Source organism: Bombina bombina, chromosome 4 (assembly GCF_027579735.1).
Source record: "Bombina bombina isolate aBomBom1 chromosome 4, aBomBom1.pri, whole genome shotgun sequence".
Classification (NCBI taxonomy): Eukaryota; Metazoa; Chordata; class Amphibia; order Anura; family Bombinatoridae; genus Bombina; species Bombina bombina.
In genome coordinates this window covers 103,161,158-103,182,042 of record NC_069502.1, presented here as the reverse complement: position 1 = coordinate 103,182,042, position 20,885 = coordinate 103,161,158, and the positions used below count along the sequence as shown (strand labels likewise).

Genomic DNA, 20,885 nt, shown 5'->3' with positions numbered 1-20,885 from the left:
TTTTGGTAATCTGCAGCAGCCTCCTCTTCCAGGTCATAATAAGCTTTTTGTGCTTCTCCAAGGAGGAAAGGAGCAATTATACTGGCCCACTGCTCTGGAGGCCAAGCTTCACGGGTGGCCGTTCATTCAAACGTGAGCAGGTAGGTCTCCACATCATCATTTGGAGTCATTTTCTGCAGACAGCTACTTGCTTGTATCCTGCTTAGCCCTCCAGCTTGCACAGGTACCCTTTGGGTACTAAGGCGTTCCAGGATCTCTTTCTGTGTTTCTCTTAAAGCTCCAATTTGTCTAGCTAGTTTAGCTTCCTGTGGGGCTGCTACAGAAGCTGCAGCTTGCCTGTAGCCGGTGTGACACCAATTCCACTTCTGACACCATTTGTGGAAATGCCAGTGCAAATACGGTTAGGCAACTGTATTTTGTATGACACTTTTCTTTAAAAAAAGTACAACAGTCTTTTTCCAGAGTCAGGGTATACTTCCCCTTTAAATGAAAAATGCTTGTCAGCAGCAACAGAAAATACAAAACAAAAAGGCCTACTCCTGTTAGGAGATTGATTAACAGTAGTTTCCCTAACTACTATTACTGGTTCAGCTACTCTGGCCCCAGTGAAAAACAAACAAGCATTCACAGCTTTTACAAAACAGTTTTCCCACCAGACCTTTAACTTCCATGCAGACAGGTCCTTTACAGGTCTCTACATGCACCATCCCAGTGCAGCGTGATACTGAGACCTCTCCCTGCTTTATCAGAGCTATGATAAATGCTATGATATATGATAAGATATATACATTATATATATATATATATATATATATATATAATATAATTTATATATCTTACCAAATATATATTTATATCTTACCAAAAAACATCATATGTGTGAGTAGCAGAATTATGAATTGTATATCAGGATAAGTAGAGAAGTGGTTTATTCACTTTATTAGTGGTTTATATCCCTGTGCCTAGCTTCTAGATTCATAATAGATACTTAGGAGCTCTTAGATTAGTAACTAGTAATTACAGCCATTTGAATGTTATACGAGTACTGCTGGAGTTAATATGATGTAATGATCTAACGTATGGTGTTACCTTGTTTTAACCCTTTCCTTTGTTTAGGATAAAGCATAAACAAGGGGCGCCAACATAGTGTAAAACGTTTATGCACAAAGAATTGTGAATAAATGTGCGATTTACTACTCACAAAAGAGGTGGCACCTTAAATCAATAAAGTGCAAACAGGCAGACTGACGTTAATAACCAGCAGTCAGTACGCTGGAGGTCTCACCCAGGAGAACCGCAGAGTCTGCATGGATAGAAGGCGGCACTGGTGATTCCCTTGGACCGGCGGCCAGATAGAGAGCCCTGGAGACAGATATATTCTCCCCCACTCTGCTCACACGATCAGAATCTGTTTCACAAAGCTGACGATATCAGCACACATGTTCAGGACAAAATGTATTTTCAGCAAGACAAGGAGACCAAGGAATAACCGGGTAGCAGTTTAAAACAAGGTTTAATTTGCAATGCGTTTCTCAGTCTAAACAAGACCGTTTCATCAGGCGTAAACAGGTATGAAGGTAATAATAATAATAATAATAATAATTTGCGATTTATATAGCGCTTTTCTCCCTGTGAGACTCAAAGCACTTTACAAATAAACCAACATACGACATAAAAGTTAGGAGTTTCTGAAGGTCAGATAAGCGGACTGAAAGCCTGATGGAAGAGGTGGGTCTTTAGCTTTTTTTTAAAAGTCTGTAAGGACGGTGCCTCTCTGATTGCGCACGGTAAAGAGTTCCAGAAAGTAGGGGCAGCGTGGCAGAATGCTCTGGAGCCTGAGTTTGTCCTTATTCTTGGCACTGAGAGGAGGGATGTGTTGGCTGACCTAAGTAAACGGGATGGGATGTAGGGTGTCAGGAGCTCTTTCAGGTACTGTGGGCCTTGGATGTTTAAGGCTTTGAAAGTAAGCAGGCCAATTTTAAAATATGTTCGCCATTTAATTGGAAGCCAATGCAGGGAGTGGAGAACAGGTGTTATGTGGCAGGAGCGAGTTTGATTGGTCAATAGTCTGGCTGCTGCGTTTTGTACTGTCTGAAGGCGATGGAGTTATTTTTTTGGGAGGCCCAAGTAAAGTGCATTGCAGTAATCTAGCCTAGATGATACAAATGCATGGATTAATGTTGGCATATCATCCGGGGGAATTAAGTGTTGTATCCTGGCTATGTTTTTCAGATGAAAGTAGGCAGATTTTATTACGGAGGAAATCTGCTGTTTAAAAGATAGTCCAGCGTCAATCAGCACTCCGAGGTTTCGTACCTTTGCTGAACTAACGAGTTCAGAGCCTCCAAGATCCAGGCCAGTTGGGTGATCGTGGGATATTTTTGATGCTCGGGGTCCCCTCACCAAGAGTAACTCTGTTTTGTTCGGGTTCACTTTGAGACAGCTAGCATTCATCCATTCGATGAGGTCTGTTAAGCAACTGTTTATGCGGCATGCTGCGTCTGTAGTATCTGGAGCAAAGGAGAAGTAGAGTTGTGTGTCATCAGCGTAACAATGATACCGTAGGCCATGTCGGTTAATGATGTCCCTCAGTGGTAGTAAGTAAATTGTGAATAGCATGGGAGACAGGATAGATCCTTGTGGAACTCCGCAGGCCAGTTCTGTTGGTGCTGATGAGCTTGATCCTGATATTACTCTCTGTGATCTACCAGCGAGGAAAGATTTAAACCAGTTAAGCACTGTACCTCCTAGACCACAGATGTACTGCAAGCGCTCTATTAGAATCCTATGGTCAATGGTGTCAAATGCAGCTGAGAGATCCAGGAGGATTAGAATGAAGTAATCACCCTTGTCTCTTGCCATAAGGAGATAATTTAGCACTTGGACTAGCGCTGTTTCAGTGCTGTGGCGGCATCTGAAGCCTAACTGGAAAGGATTGAATATGTTTAGGCGTGATAGATGGGCTTCCAGTTGAGTTGCCACTACTTTATCAATTATTTTCCCCAGAAATGGGAGGTTGGATACTGGTCTGTAATTAGTCATGCAGTCTGGGTCTAATAAAGGTTTCTTTAGGAGTGGTTTTACCACAGCTTCTTTTAGAGGATCTGGGAAGTCTCCTGTTTTTAGTGAACACTGCACTATTTTTGTGAGGACTGGGGCGAGTGTTTCAATGCATCCAGATATGAGCTGAGTTGGAGCAGGGTCTAAGTCACAAGTAGTAGGGTGCAACCTTTGTATGGTGTTTTTAACTTCTTTTATATCCACATTTGTAAAAGTGGACCATAAAATGGGGCAATCTGGCATTCCATTGTAGTGGTTCTGGTGTGTAACTGTTTGGCCTGCTGTGATAGCGGTTCGGATTGAGGAAATCTTGTCTCTGAAGAAGTTCGCAAATGCTTCACATTTATCCTGAGAAAAGTTGGTGGGGCTAAGCATGCATGCTGGTTTGCAGAGCCTTTCTACTGTGCAAAACAGTTGCCTGGGTCTATTGTGGGAGAGTGCAATTTTGCGTGATAAAAATTAAGATTTTTTCTGAGTTATCTTGGATTGATATTTTTTTAGATGTTTGGTAAGAGCGGCTTTATCCTCTGGATAATGTGTTCTGCGTCACTTTCTCTCGAGCTTACGTCCTGTTCTTTTCATTTCTCTGATGGAGCTATCAAACCACGGTGCATTGTTGTGGGTTTGGACAGTGCATATGCGAGATGGTGCAATGCTTTCTAGGGTGTCTCTCATGGTTTTGTTGTAGAGTTGGACTAAGGAGCTGGGGTCTTCGCAGGTGCCCATTAGTTCACTTAGATTGATATGTGATGCTACATCCAGCGGTGTCACCCTTTTTAATGAGCGGTGTTTGTCCAGGTTCTGAGGCTGGTGTCTGGTTGATTGTGATACAATGGAGAAGTGAATGGAGTGGTGGTCTGACCAGGTAACTGGGTTTACAGTTACTGGTGACACTTCTAGTCCAGACTGAAACACTAGATCAAGTGTATGACCTTTTCTGAGGGTGGTAGTGGTGACGATTTGTGTAAAGCCGAGTGTACTCATCAAGCTGAGGAGATCCTGCCCAAGCAGGGATAGGGTGTTGTCAATCCAAGTGTTGAAGTCTCCTAATATAAGCCATCTGGGGTGTTCAAGGATTAAGCCAGTCAAAAGGTCTGGGAGTTCCTGAAGAAATCTCTTCCCATCTCCTGGGGATCTGTATATTAGCAGTATTTAGAATCCTCTCTCTATTGAGAGGCTGGCAGCTACACATTCAAAAGATTGGGTTTTGTGGACTGATATTGGTCTGGGATTTAAGGATGATTTTGCACAGATCATAACTCCGCCTCCTTTGCGATCTTGTCTCGGGCAGTGGAACACTGTGTAGTTGTCTGGAATAGCTGTCCCTAGAATAGGCCCTGCATTTTCATCTAACCATGATTCTGTGATCCATGCAACATACTATCATACTGTTACCACATTTCAAAATATCTTTTTACATGGTGCTATCACATACATTGAATATAAACACACACTGAATTTATTTTTACATCATTCTTCTTTTTCTTTTTATTATATTTTATTTTTTAGACATTATGTCGATTATCTGACAGACATTTGCCAAATATCAAACATCTAAAAGGGAATTATCAAATATTAAATTCAGATTTATTTTCATCTTTTTCATTTTTTCATTATTCACTCATCATTTTTTACATGACTGGTCCATCAGACTACTCTCGTACAACTTTCATATGCCAGCTTAATTAGCTCTATAGGTACGTAGTTTGCCATGAACATCTGTGGCCCTCAGTTTGAATCTGGCCATTTCAAATCCAGACTAGTTTAATTTAGACTAATTTATTTTTAGATTTAGGTGTGTGTGTATATATATATATATATATATATATATATATATATATATATATATATATATATAAAAATACAGTTTTTTCTCACCATCATGAATTTCATACATAATGAACTTAGACATATCTTTCTTGCATTTACTATACCAAAAACACATCCTTCTTGTATTCATCATATTAGAAACTCATTCAGCCATATTTAAGATACAATAGCCACATATTGGCAATTATATTATATGCCCACTAAACCATATATTACTTTTGACCGGTTTTTACCCATCGCACATATAGCTTTTTTTAGTATGACATCTGCCTTGCACACACTAGGTCCCGGGTTCGGGGCCAGCCTCAACTCTTCTCCAATTCCTACGATAGAGTAAGATTTCCTTTATTTACCATTAAGTCCAATTAGCGTCATTGATATCTTGGACGGACACCAAATTTTAGAGCAAAAGATCCCTAGTGGATCAGTAATAATAATAATAATATTTAGTTATTTCCGGTGACAATTTAATTACGTTTCACATTCATCATAAAAAACACCGGTATCTCTAAGAGTATTTTTAGGGTTATCTTTAGGGATATTTTCATTTTACTTTTCATTTTATTTTTATGGTTATGACTATTATGTATAATCTTATGACATGTTTTTATTATTATGACCGATGTAGTCACTAAGGCCTAGATTTGGAGTTTGGCGGTAGCCATGAAAACCAGCGTTAGAGGCTCCTAACGCTGATTTTAGGCTACCTCCGGTATTTGTAGTCAGTCAAAAAAGGGTCTAACGCTCACTTTTCAGCCGTGACTTTTCCATACCGCAGATCCCCTTACGTCAATTGCGTATCCTATCTTTTCAATGGGATTTTTCTAACTCCGGTATTTAGAGTCGTGTCTGAAGTGAGCGTTAGAAATCTAACGACAAAACTCCAGCCGCAGAAAAAAGTCAGTAGTTAAGAGCTTTCTGGGCTAACGCCGGTTCATAAAGCTCTTAACTACTGTACTCTAAAGTACACTAACACCCATAAACTACCTATGTACCCCTAAACCGAGGTCCCCCCACATCGCCGCAACTAGATTAATTTTTTTTAACCCCTAATCTGCCGACCGCCACCTACGTTATCCTTATGTACCCCTAATCTGCTGCCCCTAACACCGCCGACCCCTATATTATATTTATTAACCCCTAATCTGCCCCCCACAACGTCGCCACCAGCTACCTACACTTATTAACCCCTAATCTGCCGTCCGTACGCCGCCGCCAGCTACATTATCCCTATGTACCCCTAATCTGCTGCCCTAACATCGCCGACCCCTATATTATATTTATTAACCCCTAATCTGCCCCCCACAACGTCGCCGCCACCTACCTACAATAATTAACCCCTAATCTGCAGACCGCAAAGAGCCGCCAGCTACATTATCGCTATGTACCCCTAATCTGCTGCCCCTAACACCGCCGACCCCTATATTATATTTATTAACCCCTAACCTGCCCTCCCTAACATCGCCGACACCTAACTTCAATTAATAACCCCTAATCTGCCGACCGAATCTCGCCGCTATTCTAATAAATGTATTAACCCCTAAAGCTAAATCTAATCCTAACACTAACACCCCCCTAAATTAAATATAATTTTAATCTAACGAAATTAATTAACTCTTATTAAATAAATTATTCCTATTTAAAGCTAAATACTTACCTGTAAAATAAATCCTAATATAGCTACAACATAAATTATAATTATATTATAGCTATTTTAGGATTAATATTTATTTTACAGGTAACTTTGTAATTATTTTAACCAGGTACAATAGCTATTAAATAGTTAAGAACTATTTAATAGCTAAAATAGTTAAAATAATTACAAATTTACCTGTAAAATAAATCCTAACCTAAGTTACAATTAAGTTCAAAACATGGAAGTATAGACACTTACCACAAGAAAGAATGCACGTCTAGCACTCTACGCCCAGACTCTAGGGAGGTACTAGTTATGAGAGACTTAAAATATAACTTTTATTGAATATTATAGATAAAATACAAATGAACAAACAACACAAAGATAAAAGGACTCAAAGTGAAGCAATCACGTAGGAAGTAGTAGACACAAGTACTATGTAAATGCCATCATGTAAGTATCATAGTGTGTCACTACTATGGTAATGGAAATGAATGAAAGCTCCTATGACAGTGCTACTAGCGTATTGCTCTAATGTGATAGAGGCAACTAAATAGGTAACTGCCACAGTAAAAAATTTTGCTTCTGTTAAAGCAACGTAAGTGAGTGTAGTAACGCTCTGTATTGCATCAATAAGATGATTCTAGTGTGGTACCAAAAAAGATAAAATATAATCGACCACTAGTATTTAAACTTAATCGTATCTTGGCTGATACAGTGTTTGTATTAAGACTCATGTAATATATGAAGTCACACCATTTTAATGATATAAGGAATCGAGTATAATGTATCCTATTATATCCAGGTAGTTATGTCAGATTGTTCACATATAGAATGACAGGTCAATTGATGTAGTATTGGTGATGAAATAAGGATACAGGTATTCCTTATGTATCCAGTATTATTATCAAATGAAAACGGCGCAGTTTTTATGTCAGTGTGTGTCTATCAAATAATAGAATATATGTGCAAAGATCGTTAAGAAATAATTTCTTGTAGAATTTATCAACTGGTATTGTGTGTTGTAAACATAGTTACGATTCACTGCCAGTATATTCTGTGTTCACATTAAGGTTATATATAGGGCACTGAGGTCCCTATGAATCAGGTTAACTATTATCTATTTGAGCACACAGTAGAGTGTTGGCTTATTATATGCCTCTGTTTGCTACCCTAAATCACTGACAGATTGCGCGGTTAGTCCCCTCTGGTCGTGTGTAAAATACACGAATATGCGATATAATCGTTGTTGTCAAGCACTACGTCTGCTTGAATTAGTATTTATTATACACCTAGATTGACTAGATTTTATATAAAATCAGCAGTGTGTTCATTGACTTATACATACATGTTCAAATTGCTAATCCTCTTGACCACAAATTACCAAAGTTACATTTTATTATTATTGTTGATAAAGCATTTGAATTCAAGTGAGTCTTGGAATGCCCCAGAATTTATTAAACAGTATTTATCCCACTCATAAATAGTATGTAAAGGATTTCTATTGTAACATAATTCTTATATCATGTGAGTAAGAAATAAAAAGGGGGCCGTTTTAGCCTAATTCTTTTCTATGTAAGTTTATGAGCGTGTTAGTAACCGGTTATTTGTACCCGGATGAGGGTTTTATATTTCCCGTAAGGATATGATATGGACGTTATTACACTATTATTGTGTTACCAAGTGTTTGTCAAAATCTCCTATGTGTTAAAGTCACACTTAATAAATGCAGTATTTTTATTATGTACCGGAGTGTTGTTACTTTTATACACATAGGTTAGTTATTATCATGTCCTTATACTGGTAGGGCATTAGCATACTCTTGCGCCCTTAACTCTGTGGTATGTGTTAGAATTAGGATTGGTAAATTGTGTAACATAAAGTTACCCCCATCACTGAAGGGTTAATATAAAGCACAATAACCCTGCTGTTAGTACTTTGAGGTCTTCGTTACAACGGCTGCTGTATCACTATCATGTGATAGTATCTAACAATGTTTGTTGTCATTCAGTAATACCCGGATGTTAACAGCACAAGGGCCGTATATCCTTTATGTTAGTCCGTTATTACTTGTTATAATCTAGCGGTTAGGTGTGAGCCCATCTATCTGATATATTGTGGTTACACTAGATTGAACTAGAATTCTAGTCTATATATAAAAATAATAACCAACTTGAAGGACTAGAAGTACATAGCGTTATGCGGTCCCCGTATACATTACTGGATTTGCGTAATAGTACTATTCTACGAGCAACAAGTTGTTTTTTATATTAAGACTTATATTAAGTAACTTATTCCGATTAGTAACAGAGCGATACCCACTTAGGGAAAGAAGGGATGTTACCCCTTAGGCTATACCGCTAGTGCTAAGTCTTTTTTACATATAATAACTAATGTAATTATCGGCTGCATAGGAGCATGTAAGTAAATAGCTTCACTTTGACAAGTTAAAAGGCGTCTATCACTACTGACGCGTTTCGCCCGTACTGGGCTTTCTCAAAGGCAGCGAGCCGCCAAATTTTCGAATATTTATGTGCTGTATTCTCAAGTAGTACCACCCCTTTAGGATTTCGATTGGTTCAGCATTCAGAGGGTGTGTATCTCGAATTGGTTAAGGTGGTATATACCTAATCTGAGGATTTGCAACATAGAGTCTACGATTTTCAATTACATTAATAATACTGAGGAGAGAATTATTTGAGATTATTAAGGCAAACGGGTCTAGACACAGGGATGTTAATAATAACATCTGGTTGGGTAATTTTCATTTCTTATTTTTATTTTTATTTTTGTATTCTAGGAAAATATTGTTTGCCGAGTTTTTTTGAATGGAATTATGAACATAATGTTTTCTATCATTTCTATCTGTACCCCATTATGTCTAACTTGGGGTTTAGGAATTTTCTTAAATTGTTATATTATCTGTTGGAATTATACTGCCTGTTACACGATAGATAAAGGGTGCCAGTTAAACTATCAGTTACAGAAATAACATAAAATCTCATAATTTTATGTGACTTGAATAAATATAGGAGTACAGTATTCAAGTGAAATCTTATATTAATAGGGCTATTATTTTGCTTGGATCTGATCTATTATGATTATTAGTAAAGTAATGCTCATTAAAGAGTTACAAAGTCATAACTATTACTAGTAGAATGTGGATGTATATTAGATTATCTATCTAAATTAGATCTCATATTATAAATCTATTGGCATAGTGTAGCGTTTGACAAAGTGCCTAGTTGTGCATTATAATAAAAGGAGTATATTCAATACTCCCTGTGTTTGCGTGATTTGTTGCTTGTGGTATCTGTGTAAAGCAAGAAAACTATGAATAAATAAATTTTACTTAAATTGTGAGATGGGCTGGACTGGGGTCAAGGAAAAAGTGAGAGGGAGAGGTATGAGTAAGGTGATAAAAGTGACAAAAGTGACCAAAACAAATATCAAAGTGAGGTGAGTGTTGTGAAAGGAAAGGGTAACGAAATTTAGTGAATAAGGTGATGATCTGATTCTCAGACCCAGGTCAAGTATTATTAGCTCCTACTTAGGTAGAGATGAGGAAATATCCTTGTTGAAGGGTATGTTTGTACAATGATGTACACTTATTACTGATATATTAAGGTTCCTTACGTGTATCTGGTTTTGAATTACATTATCTTGGAGAGGTTACTTTTTTATTTTTTATTATAAGAATATGTAATAATTGTTCTGCTCATTCATTCCCTTTGGAACCACTTTGTTGAGCCTGTAAATCGTGCGTTCATCAAGATCAATCCGATTGGCTTATCCAATCAGCCAATCAGATTGAGCTCGCATTCTATTGGCTGATCGGAACAGCCAATAGAATGCGAGCTCAATCTGATTGGCTGATTGGATCAGCCAATTGGATTGAACTTGATTCTGATTGGCTAATTCCATCAGCCAATCAGAATATTCCTACCTTAATTCCGATTGGCTGATAGAATCCTATCAGCCAATCAGAATTCGAGGGACACCATCTTGGATGACGTCCCTTAAAGGAACCGTCATTCTTCAGTTGGACGTCGCCGGATGAAGATGGGTCCGCGGTGGAGGTCTTCAGGATGGAGCCGGTCCTCATCGGATGAAGATAGAAGATGCCGCTTGGAAGATGATGGTTGCCGGTCCGGATCTACTCTTCTTCCCGGATAGGATGAAGACTTTGGAGCCTCTTCTTGACCTCTTCAGCCGCCGGAAGATGGATCGCCAGCCCCCGCTTGGGTTGGATGAAGATTTTGGAGCCAGGACGGATCGGTGAACCTGGTATGGTGAAGACAAGGTAGGATGATCTTCAGGGGCTTAGTGTTAGGTTTATTTAAGGGGAGTTTGGGTTAGATTAGGGGTATGTGGGTGGTGGGTTGTAATGTTGGGGGGGGGTATTGTATGTTTTTTTTTTACAGGCAAAAGAGCTGAACTTCTTGGGGCATGCCCCGCAAAGGGCCCTGTTCAGGGCTGGTAAGGTAAAAGAGCTTTGAACTTTAGTAATTTAGAATAGGGTAGGGCATTTTTTAATTTTGGGGGGCTTTGTTATTTTATTAGGGGGCTTAGAGTAGGTGTAATTAGTTTAAAATTGTTGTAATATTTTTCTTATGTTTGTAAATATTTTTTTATTTTTTGTAACTTAGTTCTTTTTTATTTTTTGTACTTTAGTTAGTTTATTTCATTGTAGTTATTTGTAGATATTGTATTTAATTAATGTATTGATAGTGTAGTGTTAGGTTTAATTGTAGGTAATTGTTGATATTTTATTTAATTAATTTAATGATAGTGTAGGGTTAGGTTTAATTGTAACTTATAACAGAGTGATGAGCTGCACCAAAGTACTTCGGAGTCAACCCTCAGCCTTAAGGTAGAACGGAAAGTGAACGCACGCTCTCTGTGGACGGGCTAGTCTCCTCTCCAGCCGCGGCACCTGGCAGGGATCCTAAAGCTGGGGTGAGTCTTCAACCAATTATACTCTGTTCCTGTCTTTCCATTATTGGAACAGAAGTCACTATTTTTTCATTATTAAGACTGTTTGACTTTCTTAATTGTAACTTAGGTTAGGATTTATTTTACAGGTAATTTTGTTATTATTTTAACTAGGTAACTATTAAATAGTTCTTAACTATTTAATAGCTATTGTACCTGGTTAAAATAATTACAAAGTTACCTGTAAAATAAATATTAATCCTAAAATAGCTATAATATAATTATAATTTATGTTGTAGCTATATTAGGATTTATTTTACAGGTAAGTATTTAGCTTTAAATAGGAATAATTTATTTAATAAGAGATAATTAATTTCGTTAGATGTAAATTATATTTAATTTAGGGGGGTGTTAGTGTTAGGGTTAGACTTAGCTTTAGGGGTTAATACATTTATTAGAATAGCGGTGAGCTCCAGTCGGCAGATTAGGGGTTAATAATTGAAGTTAGGTGTCGGCGATATTAGGGAGGGCAGATTAGGGGTTAATACTATTTATTATAGAGTTAGTGAGGCGGATTAGGGGTTAATAACTTTATTATAGTAGCGCTCAGGTCCGGTCGGCAGATTAGGGGTTAATAAGTGTAGGCAGGTGGAGGCGACGTTGTGGGGGGCAGATTAGGGGTTAATAAATATAATATAGGGGTTGGCGATGTTAGGGCAGCAGATTAGGGGTACATAGGGATAATGTAAGTAGCGGCGGTTTACGGAGCGGCAGAATAGGGGTTAATAATAATATGTAGGGGTCAGCGATAGCGGGGGCGGCAGATTAGGGGTTAATAAGTGTAAGGTTAGGGGTGTTTAGACTCGGGGTACATGTTAGAGTGTTAGGTGCAGACGTGCCGCCTTCTATCTGTGCAGACTCTGCGGTTCTCCTGGGTGAGACCTCCAGCGTACTGACTGCTGGTTATTAACGTCAGTCTGCCTGTTTGCACTTTATTGATTTGAGGTGCCACCTCTTTTGTGAGTAGTACATCGCACATTTCATTCACAATTCTTTGTGCATAAACATTTTACACTATGTTGGCGCCCCTTGTTTATGCTTTATCCTAGACACCTGACCCACCACACCGTGGATACAAGTGGAGCACGCCAAGCACCTAAGCAATAGTATTTCTATATCCTTTGTTCCAGATTTGGACATTTGTTTTGAATGGACACTGACACGAACTATTGCATTGTTTTATTTTTATTTTCATTACACATTGTATTAATTTCTTTTTGATTGATTTTTCATTTATATTTAGCATTTAGCACTATCTATATATTTATATTTGCCTTGGTATCACTACACTGTATGACCTAATGTTTGTAGATTGATTATTTAACTTATTATTAGCACTATTATGATTTAGTATAGTTTTGCTATCATACTTATTAACAGGCTATATCAACTACTTGACGTCCAATAGCGCATCCTCTCAGTTCTTCTCTTTAGGAATTACTTTACAACCTTTCCTTTGTTGTATTTCCTTATAGGAGGAGGGTGATCTGTGTTTGCATGCAGCAATTCATTGTTTTTAGCTGTACACGCGACATTCCCGACTGAGCGTCTAGTTGCCATGATGACGGTACGTGACGCGAGGGTCCAGGATGCAGCCGTGGACGCCACATTGGTGAAATTGTGGGGATTTAAGGTGGTGAGTTTATGTGTGTTTAGAATGCTTGTTTTGAAAACGGGGGAAACTCCGAAACAATAATAAATATTTTGTATTTCTATAATAAGACCCTGTGAGTGACTTCCATCCTTGAGGAGTATATATATATATATATATATATATATATATATATTACCAAAAAGTCATCATATATATGTATATATATACAGTATATATATATATATATATATATATATATATATATATATATATATATATATATATTTAAGAATAAATGTTCTTCTATGTGAAGAGCAATGGAATGTTAAATATTATTATTTGGGGGTAGATTTATCAAGCAGCGGGTGAAGACTTCTCGCTGCCTGGATGAAGACGGATGTCCGGATGTGAGTAGATTTTCTGGGGTTGATAGGTTTTTTTAAAAAAAAAATTGGGTGTTTTTTTATTTTTTAGATTAGGGATGAGCAGTAAAAGTGCTGAATACCTTTTAAGGGCAATGCCCATACAAATGCAATGGGTAGCTTAGGTTTTTTTTAGACTTAGTTTTATTATTTTGGGTGGTGATTAGGTGGGGGGTTTACTGTTAGGGGGACTTTGTAATTTGTAGGTAAAAGAGCTGTTTAGCTTCAGGCAATGCCCTATAAAAGGCCCTTAGGGTATTGGTAGTTTGTTAGGTTAGGAGGTGCTTATATTATTGGGGGCTTTTTGTTTTTATAGGGGTATTAGATTAGGTGTAATTGTTGTTATTATTTTGGCTAATTTGGTTTATTATTTTTTGTAATCTTAGATTTTTTTATTTTTCATAATTTTAGAGTTTATTTTTTGGTAATGTAATTTTTTTTTATATTTTTTCGTAGTGTTAGGATTTTTTTAATTTTTAATTTTGTTTTTTTATTTTTAGATAATGTTATTGTTTTAAAATAGTAATGTTAGGTTACTTTATAGTTTAAACTATTTATTTAAAGATAGTTATATTGTAAATTTAATTTAAAATTAGGGGAGTGTTAGGTTTAGGGGTTAATAGTTTAAATTAGTGTGTTGCGATGTGGGGGCACGGTGGTTTAGGGGTTAATAGGTTTATTATAGTAGTAGCGATGTGGATGTCTGGCGGTTTAGGGGTTAATAGGTTTATTATAGTAGTAGCGATGTGGGGGGCCGGCGGTTTAGGGGTTAATAGGTTTATTATAGTAGCAGTGATGGGGGAACGGTGGTTTAGGGGTTAATATGTTTATAATAGTAGTAGCAATGCGGGGGGCCAGCGGTTTAGGGGTTAATAACTTTATATAGTTTTGGCTATGTGGGTGAGTGGCAGATTAGGGGTTAATAAGTTTAATAGAGTATTTGTGATGCTGGAGAGTGGCGGTATAGGGGTTAATAGATAGTTTATGGGTGTTAGTGTACTTTGCAACATTTTAGTTATCAGTTTTGTGAAACATTTTTGTTTCGCAAAATCCATAACTACTGGTCTCAGACCGCAGAATGGATCGTGTCGGTATAGGCTGTAAGGGAAGCATTTTAGCCGGACCGCACAACCTGTAATACGGCGCTATGGAAATGCTGCACTCAAACGTCATTTTGTGAGTGTGGAATGGATCGTTGCGTTACAGACTAAAATGCTTGCGGTATACCTATATCGCCGTAACTTGTAATACGGATACGGACCTACCATGCGCAATGGACAATTTTTCAGCGGTATAGCCGTACTGCACCATACCGCAAAACTTGTAATCTCACTGCAAGTTAACAAAAAAACAAACAAAACAAAAACATCATTACCATTTTTTACAACAACTGGAAAAAAAACTGAAAAATTGTAATAGATCCCAATATTAGATATTTAAAAAAAAATGACTATCTATGCTGGACTTTACATTAAAACTGAAAAAAGGCAATCCCTAATTTCATTATTTTCTGAAATTGGAGATATGTGATTTTTCCTTCTTAGCCCAAGATGTTGATACTTTATTGGTGGGAGCACATAATAATTGTGCAATGTATTTGTATTATTAATTTTACACTAGTATCTGGCTTCAAAGCACCCTGCAGGATTTAGAAATCTGACCATGTAACTTCTATACAATGATTGCTTGATCAGTTTACTAGCCCATGTATATCTGCCCTTAACTAACAACAGCAGTGGAGCTAGGCCTTTATCAAAGCACATGTCCCTGGAGTCTAAAAAAATAAAATGATTCGCTAACAAAATACTTTTGCAAACATTCATTTTGTTTGCATATTTTTCTTAATACAATGCTTAGGTCTCTGATATATAACACTTTTATGAAAAGTTTTGTGTTCATTAAAGCTAAGGCCTCAAACTAGAAATGTCCCTGTTTCTTCCAAGTTTAAATGTGAACTTTAGCTCTATCACATATATATGTTTTTATCCCATATGCCCACTTTATTATTAACCTGGAACTACAGGTTCTTACCCTAATTAGATATAATATCCAAGTTATTTCATCCTATGTTGATGTTCTGTCCCCACATACGCACCATATCCCCATGCACATCCATCCAATAGATGAGGAATTCTACTACAACTGTGATGTATTAGGTTTATTTTTAATGTGGTCTGCTAGGTATTTGTTTAATACAACTGTCTTGCTTGAGTGTGAAGGCATCAAGGATGGATCAACAATGTTTTGTGGTAGATGAATCCTGTAGAGGGGCACTTCTAGTGTTTTGCAATGTTAATTAATATAGTAAGAGTCCTTTAATTGCTTAAGTGGTTTGCCATATAGAGGTTCTTTTATGGTAAGATCCTTGAGAGTGAGTCCACTGGAAGACAATTATGTTGGGGGATGATCTAAGTGTAACTACTTGGAGGTTTAATAAAATTAGGATACCATTCCTTAGGTATTAGATACAATTTTGGTTTAAATACAAGGGTTGTCCTGGTTAGGTTGAAAAGTGTTTCCCAGTTATGTTGCATTTCTTGTAGATATATGTGTGTGTGCAATGCATAGCAGTGGTGATATGGTTAATTATGCTGGGGTCATGTGGTTATATTTTCATTGAGATAGAGGTCTGGGGTTTATATGGGTAATAGTGAAGAGTCTCAAAAATAGAGAATTAAGAATTTAAAAAAAAACTAATGCAGTTATATATTTTTTGCTACTCAGCTGGGATCTAGAATTAACTCTATTGCTGGTTTCTTAGACTACTGAGAAAATCTGGGCCAGCCCAGATAAAAATCAGTCAATAAATAAAAAATTCTAATTTACTGTTATAGCTGTTTTACAATTAAAAATTATATTTACAATTTGTTTTGAATCTAATTATTTATATTTTTTCATTATAAAATCTGAACAGTGAAAATTATTAAAACATAATTTTTATTAACTTTACAGTTTAAAACAGATACAAAATAAATTTTATTCCAATCAAAACTAGAAGCCGCCATTTGAATGAGGAAAAACTATGAATTTATAAAATAAAAAGACCGAAAATTGCAGTGAAATGCCCTTAAGAAAGTAAATTAAAATCTACATAGAACAAAAAATTACAGGATCTCTCAAGTATTTTTTCACATATAAACTATCAATATTCTTTCATTATTTACTTTGTCCCCTCTTCCTGTAATTCCATTCTGAAATTGTGAGCTTTTTATTTCCTGTTAGAAATGGAAGTGCAGAGCACTGTTATATTACACAGCCATTGGCTGCACACTCTAGTGACCGATCTATAACTGTCCCTAATTGGCCACAGCAAAGATGGTAACCTACGTTACAACATTGTTTGCACTTTTTTGTCAATATTTAAAAAGCGAATAAAACTTTAAAAATAATGCATCTACGTGTTCTTTTCAGACTAATCTTTTCTTTCAATGCATCATGTTTAATTTCCCTTTAATAGGTCATTGTAGGGTTTAAAAAGCAACAATAATGAGCTATAATATGAAATTTCCTAAAAAAAATAAAAAAAAAAATTGATGGAAGACACTTAAAACGGGAATTCTAAAGAATGAATTAGTTAGTGTAAAGGTGTATCATGTTATATTTGTATACTTACTGTTAGGAATTTAAAACCAAGTGTGGAAATTATACCAGCCGTGAAACCAATTGTCATTGCTCCAAAAGGGCCAATGTTCATATCTGCACAGGTGCCTACTGCCACACCACCAGCTAGTGTAGCATTTTGAATATGAACCTGCATAAAAAAAATGGTTATCAGTTTGTAAAAAACATAACTTACTACACTTTACACTATCCAGGGAGAATGTTAAAGGGACATAATACTCATATGCTAAATCACTTGAAAGTGATGCAGGATAACTGTAAAAAGCTGACAGGAAAATATCACCTGAGCATCTCTATGTAAAAAAGGAAGATATTTTACTTCACAATTTCCTCAGCTCACCAGAGTGAGAGCTGTGTAAAAAGTTTTTTCAGTTACTGCCCAGCTGCAGGTAAAAAAAAAAGAAGGAAGAAATGAACAGCAGCCAATCAGCGTCAGCAGTGCTGAGGTCATAAACTCTTTTACTGTGATCTTATGAGATGTCACTTAACTCTCATGAGATTTCATAGTAAACTTTATTAAATTGAATAAGGAAATAACATGAGTGTGCATGAGGCACGCTCCCTTGCAGGTCCCTGGGCAGACATACTGATTTGCTGCTTAAAGACCTTTACAATGAGGTGTAAATACTTAAAACATTTTGAGGTAAAATATCTTTCTTATTAACATAAAGATGTTCAGATGATATTTTATAGTCAGCTTTTTACAGCTATGCTGCATCACTTTCAAGTGTTTCAACATTTGGGTATCAGGGCCCTTTAACGAATGTTTCAACTTAACTGAGTGAATAAATACAAGCTATTGTTTTTACAGTTGATACTAATTCCTTAATGAAAGTGTATCAGGAAAGTCTCATAAAACAATTGTGTGAGGAATGGGAAGCAGAAGCAAAACGGACAATATACATATGAAAAACTGTATTTTTTAAAACATAAAGCAGAATTTTGAATTTTTAAATAAAAATGCTTCATCATTTGGTGTATCGTATATTCTAGACACTTTGATTTTCATTTGCTTTTTTTTGGCTTGTCTTGTGTATTTTAAGCTTTTATTTTACAGAGCAAGATACATCTGTAGACTTTCAGAGAAACAGTCTGTTTCTGCAACATTATGGAACAAACATGGTTTCTTTACCGTCTGGTGTATAAAAGGTAAGGCTTTGGGCATTTTACCAGATCCAGCATAAATTGATTATCTTCTTCTGAAGAAACAGAAACAGATTTGAAACTAGTCAGAAAACCAGTTTTTTAAAGTGATGGTAAACTTGACATGTTTTAATATCAGATGTGAAATCTAAGCAATATTTTAGATGGACTTTAATTGATCACTTCTAATAAAGATGGGCTGTAACTTACTTTTTTTTAATACAGAAATTCTTGAAAATCTCCTAGTTGGAAACCCTAAAGTAACAACTTTTAAACATCTACCTAAAATACATAAGAGTATTACAACACCCCCAGGCAGGCCCATCATTTAAACAATAGGTACCTTGGGTGAAAAAGTCGGTGAGTGGGTTGATGGTTTTTTACAACCAATAGTCCAAAATGTCCCTGGTTATTTAAAAAAATACGAAACACTTGCTAAAAATGCTATAAAAATTAGAATGTATGGCGGAATACCAATTATTAACTATTGAAGTGGTTTCTCTTTGTTCTTGTATCCCACATATTTATACCCCACTGCCTGCAGGCCCATGGCAGAAAATAGCTGCAGATTTGTGCGAACTGCATGGGAAGAAGTACCTATTTGTGATTGACTACTATTCCAGGTATTTGGAGATTGCACCTTTGAATGAGATCACCAGTCAAGCTGTTATCACTCGTCTCAAGAAGAGCTTTTTTGCCTGGTAGGGCATACCAATGGAGTTAGTGAGCGATAACGGAATGCAGTTTGCCTCCATGGAGTTCAGTTTTTTCTGCAGTGAATATGATTTTGTCCATTCTACGTCATGTCCACATTAACCACAGGCCAATGGAATGGCTGAAAGGGCAGTTCAAACAACAAAGTTCATTTTGAAGCAATCTGAGCCGTACCTAGCTCTCTTGGCCTATAGGGTAGCTCCCATGCCACAGGTTTTAACCCGGCACAGCTGATGCTAAGACGTCAGAATCACACCACTTTACCCTCTGTGAGTGTCTTCCAGCCAACCAGCTCTGTTCCTCGGGACAAAGTCCTTAGGAGGGATGAAGAGTCTTGGCTGAAGTGAGTGTTAGAACTCTAACGACAAAACTCCAGCCGCAGAAAAAAGTCAGGAGTTAAGAGCTTTATGGGCTAACGCCGGTGCATAAAGCTCTTAACTACTGTGTTCTAAAGTACACTAACACCCATAAACTACCTATGTACCCCTAAACCAAGGCCCCCCCACATCACCGCCACTCTATTAAAAATTTTTAACCCCTAATCTGCCGACCGCAAACCGCTGCAACCTACATTATCCCTATGTACCCCTAATCTGCTGCCCCTAACATCGCCGACCCCTATATTATATTTATTACCCCATCCAACGTCGCCGCTACCTTACCTACACTTATTAACCCCTAATCTGCCGACCAGACCTCGCCGCCACTATAATAAATGTATTAACCCCTAATTCGCCTAACTTCACCTAACTTCAAGTATTAACCCCTAATCTGCCGACCGGACATCGCCGCTACTCTAATAAATGTATTAACCCCTAAAGTTAAGTCTAACCCTAACCCTAACACCCCCCTAAGTTAAATATAATTTAAATCTAACGAAATAAAATAAATCTTATTAAATAAATTTATCCTATTTAAAGCTAAATACTTACCTGTAAAATAAACCCTAATATAGCTACAATATAAATAATAATTATATTGTAGCTATTTTTGGATTAATATTTATTTTACAGGCAACTTTGTATTTATTTTAACCAGGTACAATAGTTATTAAATAGTTAATAACTATTTAATAGTTACCGAGTTAAAATAATTACAAAATTACCTGTAAAATAAATCCTAACCTAAGTTACAATTAAACCTAACACTACACTATCAATAAATTAATTAAATAAACTATCTACAATTATCTACAATTAAATCAACTAAACTAAATTACAAAAAAAAACAAACACTAAATTACAAAAAATAAAAAAAGATTACAAGAATTTTAAACTAATTACACCTACTCTAAGCCCCCTAAAAAAATAACAAAGCCCCCCAAAATAAAAAAATGCCCTACCCTATTCTAAAATAAAAATTTTACAGCTCTTTTACCTTACCAGCCCTTAAAAGGGCCTTTTGCGGGGCATGCCCCAAAGAAAACAGCTCTTTTGCCTGTAAAAAAAACATACCATACCCCCCCCCAACATTACAACCCACCACCCACATACCCCTAATCTAACCCAAACCCCCCTTAAATAAACCTAACACTAAGCCCCTGAAGATCTTCCTACCTTATCTTCACCATGCCGGGTATCACCGATCCGTCCAGAAGAGGGTCCGAAGTCTTCATCCTATCCGGCAAGAAGCGGTCCAGAAGAGGGTCCGAAGTCTTCATCCTATCCGGCAAGAAGAAGGCATCCGGACCGGTAGACATCTTCATCCAGGCGGCATCTTCTATCTTCTTCCATCCTGCGCGGAGCGGGACCATCTTGAAGCAGCCGAAGCGGATCCATCCTTTTCTTCCGGTGACTCCCGACGAATGAAGGTTCCTTTAAGTGACGTCATCCAAGATGGTGTCCCTCGAATTCCGATTGGCTGATAGGAT

The 20,885-nt window shown here is 37.0% G+C and overlaps 1 protein-coding gene across 1 annotated transcript in view; it reads right to left on the bottom strand.

Moving 5' to 3' along the window:
* The window catches only part of RHAG (Rh associated glycoprotein), a 168,825-nt gene that overhangs the window by 58,632 nt on the left and 89,308 nt on the right, over nucleotides 1–20,885 (bottom strand). The window contains exon 6 of the mRNA XM_053709562.1: nucleotides 17,151–17,288. Coding sequence (XP_053565537.1) covers nucleotides 17,151–17,288 — 138 coding nt within the window. The remainder of the gene's footprint in view (nucleotides 1–17,150; nucleotides 17,289–20,885) is intronic.